At 42.9% G+C, this 14,352-nt stretch overlaps 1 protein-coding gene across 2 annotated transcripts in view; it reads left to right on the plus strand.

Annotated features, from left to right (window-relative positions):
• itgb6 (integrin, beta 6) overlaps positions 1 to 14,352 on the plus strand; it is a 58,416-nt gene that overhangs the window by 33,595 nt on the left and 10,469 nt on the right. For both annotated transcript variants that reach the window (XR_004566764.1, XM_034195231.1), the window contains 4 exons: positions 2,260 to 2,394; positions 2,487 to 2,904; positions 2,994 to 3,216; positions 11,980 to 12,074. Coding sequence is in view for 1 of the 2 variants with exons in the window: in XM_034195231.1 (XP_034051122.1) it covers positions 2,260 to 2,394; positions 2,487 to 2,904; positions 2,994 to 3,216; positions 11,980 to 12,074 (871 nt within the window). In the remaining variant the exon portion in view is untranslated. The remainder of the gene's footprint in view (positions 1 to 2,259; positions 2,395 to 2,486; positions 2,905 to 2,993; positions 3,217 to 11,979; positions 12,075 to 14,352) is intronic.

Raw genomic sequence — 14,352 nt, forward strand, 5'->3', positions numbered from 1 at the left:
ACTGCAGGTCAACAGAAACCACACAGTTAACCTTTTATGAGCATCTAGACAGTCTGTCACTTTATTCATTAGTCACAAGCCGACGTAAACCTCAGCACACCTGGGACGATGACTCACCCCGACACAGAACTCCAGAAAGCTGTGTTGGCACGTTACAGGTCACTGCATGTTGCAAATGTAATTCCACTCTTAAATTTCTACGGGACGTCACGTCTGAGCTGAGACCGGACCATTAAAGTGGGCAGGACTTAATTATCTCTGAAGATGGATTACAGCCTGCTTTGACTTGTGTGGTGCTCGCTCTCCTCCTCCCACACCCCTTTCACTGCTGTTGTTGGACCAGCCTCCTCCATGTGAACAAATTCAGCCACTTATGCCATAGATCACAGTTCCAGCACCGCTGACCCTCTGACCAGTGGTATTACTCCACAAGCTAATATACTGATCCAATGCAACCAATATGTATGGATAACTAGTGGCCACCCATTCGTTGCTCTCACTAACTGGACAATAAACAGTGCACATGCACGTGTTTCTGTCCTATCAATGAAGCTTCAAATAAATCAGTGTAATTGCACAGCCCCATCATAGAGACTCACCTTGTCTTACAGCATGGACGTAGAGTCTGTAAGGTTTCTATTGTAACCCGTCTGTTGCCTGGTAGCACACAGCCAAACAAACAGTTATTTGCAGTATCTATATATTAAAAGCCTAGTGGCCTCTGTGTACGTGTATGCATGCATGCATGTGTGGCTTTGATCACGGACAAACTGGGGAGAGCTGACATTTGCTGTTTGGTATGTTTATGTATTTTAGGTCAAGGATGAACGCCATCAAAACTGAAAGTTGATAGAACTAATATTTTTTGAGAAATTAGGAATATTAGCTAACACCAGTGAACACCGGACGTTGATTTTTACATTCTGGACTCACGCCATTCCAGCAGGGGGCAGTAAATCATCTATATATTAAAAGCCAAGTGGCCTCTGTGTATGCGTATGCATGCATGTGCGTGTGTATGTACCTTCGAACACGGATAAACTGCGGAGAGCTGACACTTGCCGTTTGATATGCTTATGTATTTTAGATCAAGGATGAATGCTGCCAAAACAGACCACTGATACGATTAATATTTTTGGAGAAACTACGGCTGTCATCTAATAGTGAACAATGGACGTTGATAATTACATTCTGGACTCACTCGCCATTCCAAATCATTATAGAAACTTTGCATAATGTATTACCACCCTTGAAAAATGTCAGCTGTCTATTTAATAAATACTACCCAATCTAGAGCCCATGGATCCACACGGGAATCACACTAGTACGATTTAATTGCTGTAAACAGAAACTTGAGATTTTAACATGTGCTGCACCATACTGGGATTCTGTCAGACACAGTCTGCAATCATTATTAGTAAGATACATGTTTGCATATTTAATATAACTTAGCACAGTTCTTTACAAATCCAAAACAGTCTGGTGTGGTACTCACGTATGAGCTCATTATACCGAAAAAGGTAAGAGAAATCTGAGAGAAGTTTCCAAAAAATGTTCTTGCATGAGATCTAATGTGTTGTCCCATGCAATATTTTGGTCAATTTTTACTGATGCGTGGGATGTTTTGTTCATTATATAATCCCTGTGTTTTAAATTGGTGTAACGTTAGCTGGTAAAATAAAACCACATTTGAATTTTGGTGAAGTTTACTAATTTAATAATTGAGAAATTACAGGGATTTTGACAGATAAATATGAAAGTTCATTCATTCATTCTTTTATACTCACTTTTTCCAATTAAGGGTCACAGGGTAGCTGGAGCCTAGCCCAGCGGTCACATGGGTGAGAGTCAGGGTGCATCCTGAACAGGCCACTAGTCTATCGCGGGGCCACATATAGACAGAGACGGAGAACCTGCAAACTCCATGGACCAGACAGGAAGCGATCCCATGACCTTCTTGCTGTTAGGCCACAGTGCAGTTGCGTTGTTTTATTTGTTAGTATAGCCAAAGCAGATGGTCACCCCATTGAGTCTGGTCTGCTTGAGGTTTTTCCTTACTGCTGTTGCAGGTGTGCTTGTTCAGTGGGTTGGTAAGATTGAAACCTTGCTGGTGTTATACATGTTGGGGTGATTTGGCGCTGTATCAATAAACTGCATTGCTGATCTTGTTTCAAATGCATGCAGTCTGGATGTGATTGAGCAGTTGGTGCTGCTCAGTACTCATTCTGTCTTCTGTATACAATATGCGCTCTTTTATAGGAACTGCGTGCAGAGATTGAACTGGAGGTTCTTGGGGACACAGAGGAGCTCCAGATGTCCTTCACAACCATTTGTCCAAATGGGACTGTCCTCCCAAACCAAAAACACTGTTCCCACATCAAACCCGGAGATACGGTCTGTCGTTTTCTTACCCGCTGAGGAAAAACTTCCTTTATGACTGCAAATTTATACCTCATCACGATGTCTTCACCTTGTTTGCTCCTCAGGTCGTGTTCAATGTGTCTGTGGAGCTTGCAGGCTGTTTGTCTGGAGTTCGACACTTCTCCCTCAAACCTGTGGGCTTCCAGGAGAGTTTGGACGTGGAACTTGACTCCCTTTGTTCTTGTGACTGCCGGCAGCCGTCCGAGACAAACAGCAGCCGCTGCACAGAGGGTCAAGGCTCTTTCCAGTGCGGTGTGTGTGTGTGCCAGCCCGGGTTCTTAGGAGCACAGTGTGAATGTAACGAAGAAAACGCTTTGATGAGCAAATGTCTCGCCAACGAGGAGGCAGAGTTATGCAGTGGTCAGGGGACATGTTACTGCGGGCAGTGTGTGTGTCATGCATCCAGTTTTGGCCGCATCTACGGACGTTATTGTGAATGTGACAATTACTCTTGCCCTCGTTTCCGCGGGGAGCTCTGCGGAGGTGAGCAATGTCAATGACATGTTCTATAAATGCTGTGGGTTTCTATGGGAAGCCTTTTTTTCCTGAAAGATCTGTGTATCTGTGTGCAGGCCACGGAGAGTGTAATTGCGGGGAGTGTCACTGTCAGAGTGGTTGGACAGGGGAATATTGTAATTGTAACACCAGCACTGATGCATGCATGTCAGCGGATGGCGCTCTCTGCAGCAGCCGAGGGAACTGTGAGTGTGGCCGTTGTGTCTGCTCTATACCTGGAGCCTCGGGTGAAAAATGTGAGAAGTGTCCAACATGCGGCGATGCCTGTACATCTGCAAGGTGAGAACAGAGTCCTTATATGATGAAAAATACTGGAATTTCCTAGAATGGAAACTGGAGATCCTGTAATTTGCATGCACAACTCTGAATAAAGAAAAAGGTTAATGGTATTGTGACCTACATGTGTGCCTGACCCTACTGAACTTATAGTTGGCTTCACTTTCCTGCTGGGAATTACCAGCTCTCCACAATTTCTCTTATACTCACTCGACTGGTAAGCACTGAAAGCCGAGATAGGCATGTCCCAACTTGTCCTTTATCACTCCGAAACGGAGGTGTTCCTTTGTCTCGCTTCATCAGCGAATCGGTCGTGATGCGCGAAGCCTCCGCGCGGCTTTCCATGACAAAATCTCTTGTTAAAAGTGAAATCTGCCGGAAAATGGTTGATGTCCAGCTCTTGTGATAACCAGAGAAATTGCACACGACGGTCCCGGCTCCACACAGCGATCTGTTTAGAAATGATGTGGTGGTTTCTGTCTCTCGATGGCGGCTCAGAGCGTGGCGAGCCATGCGCCATTGTGGGCCGTCCTTAAAGCTGTAGTAACACTCCTTATTCTCTGTGAAGCCCGTAAAATTTTCACCAAAAGCCAGATAAATTTTTCGAATGGTTTCCAGCTGCCTGTCTCTAACAGTTTCTGAAAAAATTCTGATGGAAAAAAAGCCCAAATCATTCCGCCATTTCCTCGCAATGAAACAACGACGAGAGGGGTGGACCAGTGCTCACTCAAAGCCTGTCCACAGGCGAATGACGCAACCGACAGGCGTGGAAAAACTCACGCATGCGCATGAAGGTTCAAGCTTGGCTGACGTAAAAACATATGAATCAAATCCATATATTTTTTGCATAAAATAAAAAGGTCGGATACTTTTCTCACAGACCTCGTACATCCCAGTTTGGCAAGCAAGAAGGGGAATGTAGCCCATAAAATGCAGTGAATAATAAAAGGCATCAGAGGCACATACAGTACATATGTCTATGCAATGCTGTATTTGACAACGTATGACTGCATCATATGACTTCTTTGTGACTTCATTATAAATGTCAGGGCGTGGCACAAATCGAGTGGACACAAATGCGAACTCTCACAGCAGATGCAGTTAGAATAAGGTTTAATGATAGTAACAGGCAGAGATTCGGTACACAGATGGTCCAGCAGTGAAGCAAAGGTACAGAAGCCTCAGTAAGGCTGAGGCTTGGTCAAATAAACAGGCTGAGGTCAAAATATACGGGGTGTTGGCAATCAGAGGCAGAGACAAAAAACATGGTCAAAGGCAAAACAAGGTCAAATACCGGCAGGCAGATCAACAAGCAAAACAAGGCAGGACGTGAAAGCTGGAAAGTGAAATACATTCAACAATCGAGCGAGGGACTGTGAGACTGTGAGGGCTTATATAACTGGTGATGTAATTAGTGGAACAAGACACAGGTGTCGGTGAAGATTCTGGAAGGGGGCGTGACCAGGGAAGACAAAGGTTAAGCATGGGCAAGATAATGGGGAAGGGAGTGCACAAAGTGGAGTGATGTCAGATACAAAGATGCGTGAGCAGGTGCAAGAGCGGGAGTGAATGAAAATGCAAAACAGACAAAGTGTGGGAGACAAAGACACGAGGCGGGTGCAGGATGTGGAATGAACATAAACAAATGAGGATGACGTGAGAACGCAGCAAAAACAGAATACGATACTAGGGGACCAGGACAGAGCAAGAATCATGGGAACTAAAAGCAAACCAAGATATAATAAGTAAAAGTAAGTCCCTTCGGCTGCTCCCTTGTTTGCACTCGGGGTCGCCACAGCAAATCCAAGGTGGATCTGCATGTTGAATTGGCACAGGTTTTACGCCGGATGCCCTTTGTGACGCAACTCCACATTACATGGAGAAATGTGGCAGGGGTGGGATTTGAACCCGGAACCTTCTGCACTGAAACCAAGCGGTTATCCTTGCTAACAGACAGACACACAGACAAATAAATAAACACTGATGACTTTATTATGTCCTTGTTGGATGTGACAAAGAAAAATGAATGAACAGATTCTGGGTAAGACAGGCTCCAGCCCCCGTGACCCTTATTTGGAGTAAGCGGTTGAAAAAGTGAGTGAGTGAGTGAGATTCTGGATAAATGATCATAGCCTCCGTACATTTAAGTCAAGTCCCGTCAGTGAGCTCAGTGTTTTTTGTTTCTTTGGTTTTCTGGCTAATGTGACTTTCACTGGGTAGCTCCCAGGGCTGGCCCAAGCCTTTATGGGTCCTTAAGCAGAATTTCATTTGGTTTGCCCCCCTACCATCACCTCAGCACCAGATCCCTCATTATTCCATAGGCTACACTGTTATGTGTGTAATGTACCCACAATCATTAGCATTATTTGTAATTATCTTACATCATACAGGTGTCATTCTTGTTTTTAACCTTAAAGGGGTAGCAAACTCATAAATATGTTTAATTAACTTCTACATACAGAGTGATGTATAAGTATGGCTCATTAATAGCAATGCACAAACATTGCACTCAGGGCTATTGCTTTAAGTTTGGCCTGCAAACCACTGAGAGCTGAGCTACTTTCCCCCACCTTTTGCACCAAATTAATCTGAGGAGTTGATCTGCCCTGCTGTTTAACTCTAAGTTTTTCTTCGTAAGGAAGACTATCAAATGGCTTCGCCAAAATCCGGTCCACAACATTCAAATTGTCTTCCATTATGTGCAGCTTGCTACCTAGCTAGCTCGCTAGCTGGGACTGGCGCGAGGCTAGTGGGAAGTTTGTCCGCCTGTGAGTGCTTTGTGACGGTGGAGGAGCTCAGCAGCACCCGCTGCTCGGTAGGGACAGAAACTGCGATAGAAGTCAGAAAGAGTGATATTAGTCAGTCTCCAAACACAAGCAGCTACAAAAAAAACCCACCAGAAATAGAAGCTCGATTTGTCGCTAGTCGTTTTTAACAAAGAAAATGCCGCTAAGAGGATTAGGAAAGTCTCCGGTTCTTCTTCGTCGTCTTCTTGTAATTTATTGGCGGTTGGCATCCGGAATGTTGCATTACCGCCACCAAGTGTGCTATTGTGTAACTACAGATGTGGAGCATCGACAAAGGAGTGACAAAATAAAATAAAATAATAATAACAAAAAAAGAAAGAAAGAAAGAAAGAAAAATAAAGAAATAAATAACTAGATAAATAAGGTCAACTAAATCCTATCAAAAAGTCCTGTGTTCTTAAGGAACTTAAACACAAATCGCCAAGCTGATGGCACAGAGAAGGAACGTAGTCCCTCAAGAGAGAGCCTGGTCTCCCCCAGTTCTCTGACCTCTAGCAGAATACTTCTTTCTTTGCTGTACGCTTGGCAGGCTAACAGAACATGATGAATAGGGATGTGAATGGTACAACAACTCACGATTCAATTCGATTCCGATTCTTGGGGTGACGATTCGATTCAGAATCGATTTTCGATTCAAAGAGCTCTGAGAAATAGTTATATTACTTAAAAATGTTTAAGTTTAAGAAAATGCAGCTTTACAAGGTTAATCAAGTGATTCCATAAGTAAATTTACTTATCTGCTTTGCTCGTTCGGAGTTGGCTGGCAGGTTAGCGAAGCACTCGTCAGTAGTCAGCAGATAATGCTGCTCCGCTCCTTTTAGCTACGGGTGATACGAGACGAGTCATTGGATAAATGCTGGGCTTTGTCCCGCCCATCGGACACTCAGCGTGTCTGGGGGTTTATGGGGCAGTGGGCTGGCCTCGGCTGGCCCGGACGCCCAGCTTCTGCATGATGATTGGATGATCTGTCTTAGCCTGAATCCTTTTGATTGACAGCGAAATGAGCGAATCAGCGATCTTTTGGTGTAAACATCCGTGGGAGCATTTTCAGTCTTTTCTGAGTTGAAACTGAGACTTTCCTAATCCTCTTAGCGGCATTTTCTTTGTTAAAAACGACTAGCGACAAATCGAGCTTCTATTTCTGGTGTTTTTTTTTTTGTAGCTGCTTGTGTTTGGAGACTGACTTCTATCGCAGTTTCTGTCCCTACCGAGCAGCGGGTGCCACTGAGCTCCTCCACCGTCACAAAGCACTCACAGACGGAGACACTTCACACTAGCCTCGCGCCAGCTAGCGAGCTATCGTAACAGGCGTTACGGCCCGTTACGATATAATTTTGGACTGTTACACTTATTTTGGACCGTGTAATCAACCGTTTCTGCAGCGCAACTCCAGTTTAAAGTGTGAATCACTGAAGCAAATGTTCGATTTGGCTCGCCGCTCCCAAAGCCACCAAAACATCATGAGTCATTCCTGTGTGTCTCTGCAGCGCACGAGTGTTTGAAGCACGCCGGACCACCCCCACCCTCGCGGTGACCCTGTAGTACAGAAGCCGTTGCCTGACAAATAGTACACGCAGCGAGTAAGCAAGATTATGTTTAAAAAATGCTTTTAAAAAATCGATTCTTGGACATTTTGGATCGATTCAGAATCGTAATAAATAAGAATTGTGATTCGGACGTGAATTGATTTTTTCCAACACCCCTAATGATGAACAGTCTCCATGTCCCTGCAGTTAACACACTGACCCGTAGCATGCTTGCCATTAATGTGGAGATGATGGTTCAGCCTAGTGTGCCCTATCCTAAGCCTTGTAAGTCTCCGGTTCAACTCAGAACAGAATGAAAATGCTCCCACGGATGTTTACACCAAAAGATCGCTGATTTGCTCATTTCGCTGTCAATCAAAAGGATTCAGCCTCAGACAGAACATCTAATCATCATGCAGAAGCTGAGCGTCCGGGCCAGCCGAGGCCAGCCCACTGCCCCATAGACCCCCAGACACGCTGAGCGTCCGATGGGCGGGACAAAGCCCAGCATTTATCCAATGACTCGTCTCGTTTCGCTGCACTCTTTGTGTCGCTATTGAAGTCTGTGGACGCTCAGCGTCCACACTGTTTAAAGCACTGTGAAGCTGCGGGTTTGAGTGAGAGGAAAGCCACGTCGTTACCAGTGATAAGAAGCTAATTCTGAACAAAAGTTGAGCGCGTTGTAGCGCATATTTAGTCAATGACATGTACACACAACAGTATGTATCTGATCACTTATTTTTTGACATTTTAGGGGAAGCTGAGCTTCCCTTGCAGTCTTAGAGCACTTTACACTAAACGAAAGGAACATTTCGCAAATAATGACAACAAAAATTGTATATTTTGGACATGCAAACCTACCTTTGTCTTGTTGTTTTTTCTCGTCTTCCAACTTCTTCTTTTTTCTTTTCTCCGCTCCAGAGGGATAATTTCTTTTCTGAGACATGACTTGTACTCACTTCATTCCTCACGATTAGTCATCGACCACCTGACCCAAGCGGTGCATCTAAATTTGCCCAACGGTGGCAGCAGCCAACAGGAGGCATCAATTAACCTAGTATTGGTATTTTGTCAAAATGAATTTATTTTTTTCGGGTGTAATACAATTTCGTTTAAATTATTCAATATTATTTTAATTTCATGTATATATTTACTTTTTTATCACAACCTCTTGGTGCTCTCGGGGCCCCCTGGTGGCGTGGAGGCACTAAGCGACCGCGTAGTTGGCGTATGCCTTGGGCCGGCTCTGGTAGCTCCTTCCTGAATGTGGAACATTAAGTTTTCTTTTTTGGAGCAAGTAATAGGTGATTTCACAGCACTTGCTATCAAAAGGGAAATATTTTTAACTGCAACACGCAAACAGATGTTGCTTTATCACCAACAATGAGAAAACACGGCACGCAATGCAGGCAGCCACCCAGTTTTAATTAGGGATATTTAATTAAATTATTTTCTGTTTCTTTTCGTCTACTACTGTTTAATGAGTGATAATAACCTGCCTGCTTCCTGGAATTCGGTCAGGCAAAATGTTGGTCCTTTGGTCTGGTCTCGCAGACCTAGCCCAACAACGGGCCTGAATTAGGCCGGACACCTATCTCTCTCTCCTAGCCTGTGATTGGTTGGCGGCCAAGACGCTGACATCAGCATTGGTCAGCCTCACTTTGGTCAAGTTTGGGGGTGTGGCGCGAGCACTGCTCTCCTATTGGTTATTTGCAAAATGGATTCCCTGACTTCATTTTTCAAACTTTCCTCAACAGAAATGAACGCAACCACATACTTACTTTTACCACAAAACTGCATGATCTTCTGAAGTAATGCACGGCAAACGGTCCGTCGGCCTCAACTTTCGTGCCATATTCATTATTGCGTGTCACGTGACCAGCACCAGGTCAAGCAGGTGTCAGATCACTCGGAGTGGGAACTCCTACTCCTAACTGGTGGCCAGTACCCAGTCTGGCCCAATTCAGGCCTGTTGTCAGACTATCAGGACTGCGGTGCGAGGCAGCGCTCACACCTGCTATTTTGCACAACACTTGTTATTGTTATTTTTCGGGGGTGGGGGAGTGGTTGGATGGCTGCAAGGGGTGCACTAACTTAGTCAGGATGTACACAGGGGTGCGTGAGCAAAAAAAGTCTGGGAACCACAGTTCTCGGGTCATCATACTGCAAACTACAGGTATCTGTCTTCTGGATTATATAAATCTTTCACCTTGATCTGTGGCTTTGATATTCTCAGTCCTATTCAAATGTGAACCATGTTTGAGCCGCTTTGTCATTGGGTAGCAAACAGCCGCCCCGCCATATTTAAGACATATTGGTTCAAAACTGTTGTCTTCCAACACTCATGACCTTTAGTTTGAACTTTTAAGGTAATCCAAGGTCAAAAGATCATTTGACAAATAGAAGGGTCATATATAACTGCATATTAACCATAGGTATATCTTTAACCAGTTTGTGTAAATAGCACTTCTCAAGTCCTATATACTAGGATTACTGATGCTGATCCACTGATTCTATAGTGTGAAGTGAATGAGAGTCTACGACATCTGGATGGGACACTACTTGATTGCAGGTCACTTCCCCAGGCACTGAGACTATGCAGATGAAGTGTCTTGTCGGATGACTCGGGCAGATGAGTTAACAGGAAAATGAACACAGGTCTACATATTGGTAGCCTCTCTCCTCCCTGCCCTGCATTTTAATTCATATTTTTCAATAGACCAAGCCAATGGATTTTGTGACTCCCGCTTTAAAGAAATTGTAAAACCACTGACTGCAACCTGATCACAGATAAGTAGTTGAAGATGACCGAGTGAATGAGTAAAACCATTGAAAGTATATGGTTGATAATTAGAGGAAAACAAAAGAATACAGAGGTTTCAGTTTTAACTTCTGCACAAGTGTCTAGTTCAGGGGTGGGCAACTTGTTCCAGAAAGGGCCAAGAGGGTGCAGGGTTTTTTTGCAGACACTGACTCCACCAGGCGATTTCACTGATTAATATCACTTTGAGCAGGTGGAAGCAATTAATCAGTGAAATCACCTGGTGGAGTCAGTGGCTGCAAAAAACCCCTGCACCCTCTTGGCCCTTTCTGGAACAAGTTGCCCACCCCTGGTCTAGTTATTCACCAAATTCCCATTTACTGATGATGGAGGTCACTGTGTTCATTGGGACCTTCAATGCAGCAGAAATGTTTCTGTACCCTTAACCTGATTTGAGCCTTGAGACAATCCTGTCTCTGAGGTCTACAGACAATTCCTTTGACTTCATGCTTGGTTTGTGCTCTGTCAACTGTGGGACCTTATATGTAGACAGGTGTGTGCCTTTCCAAATCATGTCCAGTCAACTAAATTTACCCCAGGTGGACTCCAATTAAGCTGCAGAAACATCTCATGGATGATTAGTGGAAACAAGATGCACCTGAGCTCAATTTTGAGCTTCATGGCAAAGGCTGTGAATACTTATGTACATGGGATTTTTTAAATAAATTTGCAAAAATATATATATTTTAAACCAAAAAAAAAAAATTCACATTGTCATTATGGGGTATTGTGTGTAGAATTTTGAGGGAAAAAAAATGAAGTTAACAAAATGTGGAAAGAGTGAAGCAGCGTGAATACTTTCCGGATGCACCGTATTCATTAGACATCTCTGCATCGCTCTTTTAAATCTAAATATGAGCCAGCACCTATTAAGGAATCTTGCAAAGGCTTGATGGGTTTAACTACCCTTTGAGGTCACTGCACAAGCGTTTGTTGTGTAGAGACTTTTGCCTGTTCTTCGCTGTGGTTTGTTGTTTTGTATAAAGATATAAGGTGTGTTCTGAACACACCCGTTCTTTTTTGTGCAAGTGTATCAAGTTCTAGGCTGCTTGTTAAGTGTCTACGCTTTCCAGGTAACATCAAAGAACAGGTAGTGTCACCACCACAGCCCTAAGAGATTCCCTTTCTCCTTTGTAAAGCAGCTGACAGGGCGGGTGTATTTGAAACCACTGTTGCAGGCAACATGAGTGAAAGAGAGAGATGGGATGCTTGGGAAAACTCTGATAAGTGGCAAAGACTGTGATTTCTCTGTAGCCTCTCTGTCTGATTGGAGTGTCATCAATCGTTAAAGAGACACTTTAACAGTTGTTCAAGCAACAGCACAAAGCAGATAGATCTGAGCTGGGTGTAGACCTGGGTTCAAGTCCTAGTCACGCCTGTCTGTGTCCTGGGGCAAATCACATGTCTGCATTCTCCCCCTCCACCCAGCTGGAATTGGTTTCCAGCCTTGGCTGTGGAAGTAATCTGTAATGGACTGGCACCCTGTCCAAGAGGACTCGTAGACTATCATTCGCTTCGTGCTACGAAATCTGGTGATAAGCACTGACACAACTGGGTCTTATGACCTGTGTCGGACTTACGCACTTAATTAAACAACTTCTTTTAACACCAGGTCCTGTGTAGAGTGTCACCTTCAAGAAGAGGATGGTGCTGGGGTGTGTGCTGAGATGTGCAGTGCTCTGAAAGTCTCCTTCAACACAACAGCAGGTAAATGATTCCAGGCTACCTGAGCTCCACACACACACACACACACACACACACACACACACACACACACACACACACACACACACACACACACACACACACACACACACACACACACACACACACACACTGTTGTCAAAGTAACTTTGAAAAGTTATTTTCTTTAGTTACTTTTTTAGTTGCTTTATACAGTTACTTTATGCAGTTACTTGATTAGCAGCTTTATGCAATTACTTTATTAGAATCTGCTGAAAACTTGCAACTAATAAGTAATGTAACTAATAAGGTAACTAGTAATCAAACTTTGTTACTCTTAAGATTGAGCAATCAGTAAAGTAACTGTTACTTTTATGAGTATTCATTCTTCAAAATAACCAAGTTAGTTTATGAGTTACTTTATTAATTACATTCAGCAGCTGCCGACAATTTGTCCGCAGCTGCTAATGAAGTAACTGTATAAAGTAACTGCAAAATATAACTGTATAAAGTAATTAATGAAGTAACTTTTCAAAGTTGCTTTGGCAATACTGCATATATATATATATATATATAGATATATAGATATAGATATATATATAGAGAGAGAGAGAGAGAGAGAGAGATCAACATTTATGATTAATTAATCTAAATTATATGTATGTACGAGGTCTGTGAGAAAACTATCCGACCTTTTTATTTTTTTGAAAAACTATATGGATTTGAATCATGTGCGCTTGCATCAGACAAGCTTGAACCTTCGTGCGCATGCCTGAGTTTTTTGACACCTGTCTGGTCCACCCCCCTCGTCGGATTTTTATTGTCAGGGAAATGGCTGAGAGGCTGCCGCTTTGCTCCATGAATTTTTTTTCAGAAACTGTTAGAGACAGCCAGTTGGAAACCATTCGAAAGATTCAGATGGATTTCGGTGAAAATCCGACGAGGGGGACGGATCAGTGCTCACTCAAAGCCTGCCGACAGGCGAATGACAACCAACAGGCATGAAAAAACTCACGCATGTGCGCAAAGGTTCAAGCTTGTCTGATGCCAGCGCACATGATTCAAATCCATATAGTTTTTGAAAAAAATAAAAAGGTCGGATACTTTTCTAACAGACCTCGTATATATAGTAAAGATAAACTGATATCAGTATATCAGGGCTGGTAAAAAAAAAAAAGATTTTGGATTTTGATTTTTCTATATTTAAATCAACTTTTATTGATTTAAATCAGCTCTTTTCATTTTTATTTATTTCGCTCTTAAAACATAAAGGTGCACATAGAACATGTACATGTACCATTAATTAATGGTGCTGATTTCATATTTCTGTGATGTTTTAAGATTTCTTAAAAAAAAAAAAAAGATGATTTTTTTCTTTAATTTTTTGCAACGATTTAAATCCTGATTTATATCAGCTGATTTCCATCATACCAGCCGTGCATACATCTTAAACTATTTTAAATAACAATATATCTGGTTTTATGCATATGTGCATAAAAATTTATAGCTGCAGTGTATGTACATTTATGGCACATTTGTGGGCAACTGTAAGTGTGATGATCATGTTTTTAGTTTCTGGTGGGAAGCGCCTTCTTGTTTGATTTGTGAAACACTTGCTAAAACACCCATCCAGAACATTCCTCCTTTCACAGATAGACAGCTGTATTTAACAGGATATCTTTATTCTACAATTAAGGCTAACTGTTTTACCAGATGTCTGTTTACAGTAACTCATCTTCTGGCTTTCTGATCTCTTATACCTGTTGCTGGAATCACTTCAGCCAACTCAAAGCTTTTGAATTCCTTATCAACGCTGGGCCTTGCTAAGTTTCCCCATGGGTCAGAGATCAGGAAGAATGCTGACCTGCACTGACTCATGTGTTTCTTTGAAACCCAACCCTTTGGAAGACAACACCATCCATGTCCATTTGTCCAACACTTGACAATGGGGAACATATTATTTACGTTGTTTTACAGGCACCACTATTGTGGAGCATCTGAATAGTCAAAGGACCTCAAGTTCCTTTATAGAAGAGATTGTTTTGAACCTGCTATACTTTTACAAGCTGAGGGGTATATCTGATTATCACAGGAGATTTTCAGGCTTCAGATCAGAAACACAGTGGTATGGCTTCCACACACTCATGCACAGGTAGCAGATTGTAGCCTTTGATATGGAAATCGCACTGACAGCACAACAAAGGCCAGTATTTCCTTTTATGTTATTAGTGCAACGTTGAAAGGTAAGATGATGGATGGTGAAGTCATCCTTTTTTCTTATGAAAAGCTATGCTCACATTTT

Source organism: Thalassophryne amazonica, chromosome 2 (assembly GCF_902500255.1).
Source record: "Thalassophryne amazonica chromosome 2, fThaAma1.1, whole genome shotgun sequence".
NCBI lineage: Eukaryota > Metazoa > Chordata > Actinopteri > Batrachoidiformes > Batrachoididae > Thalassophryne > Thalassophryne amazonica.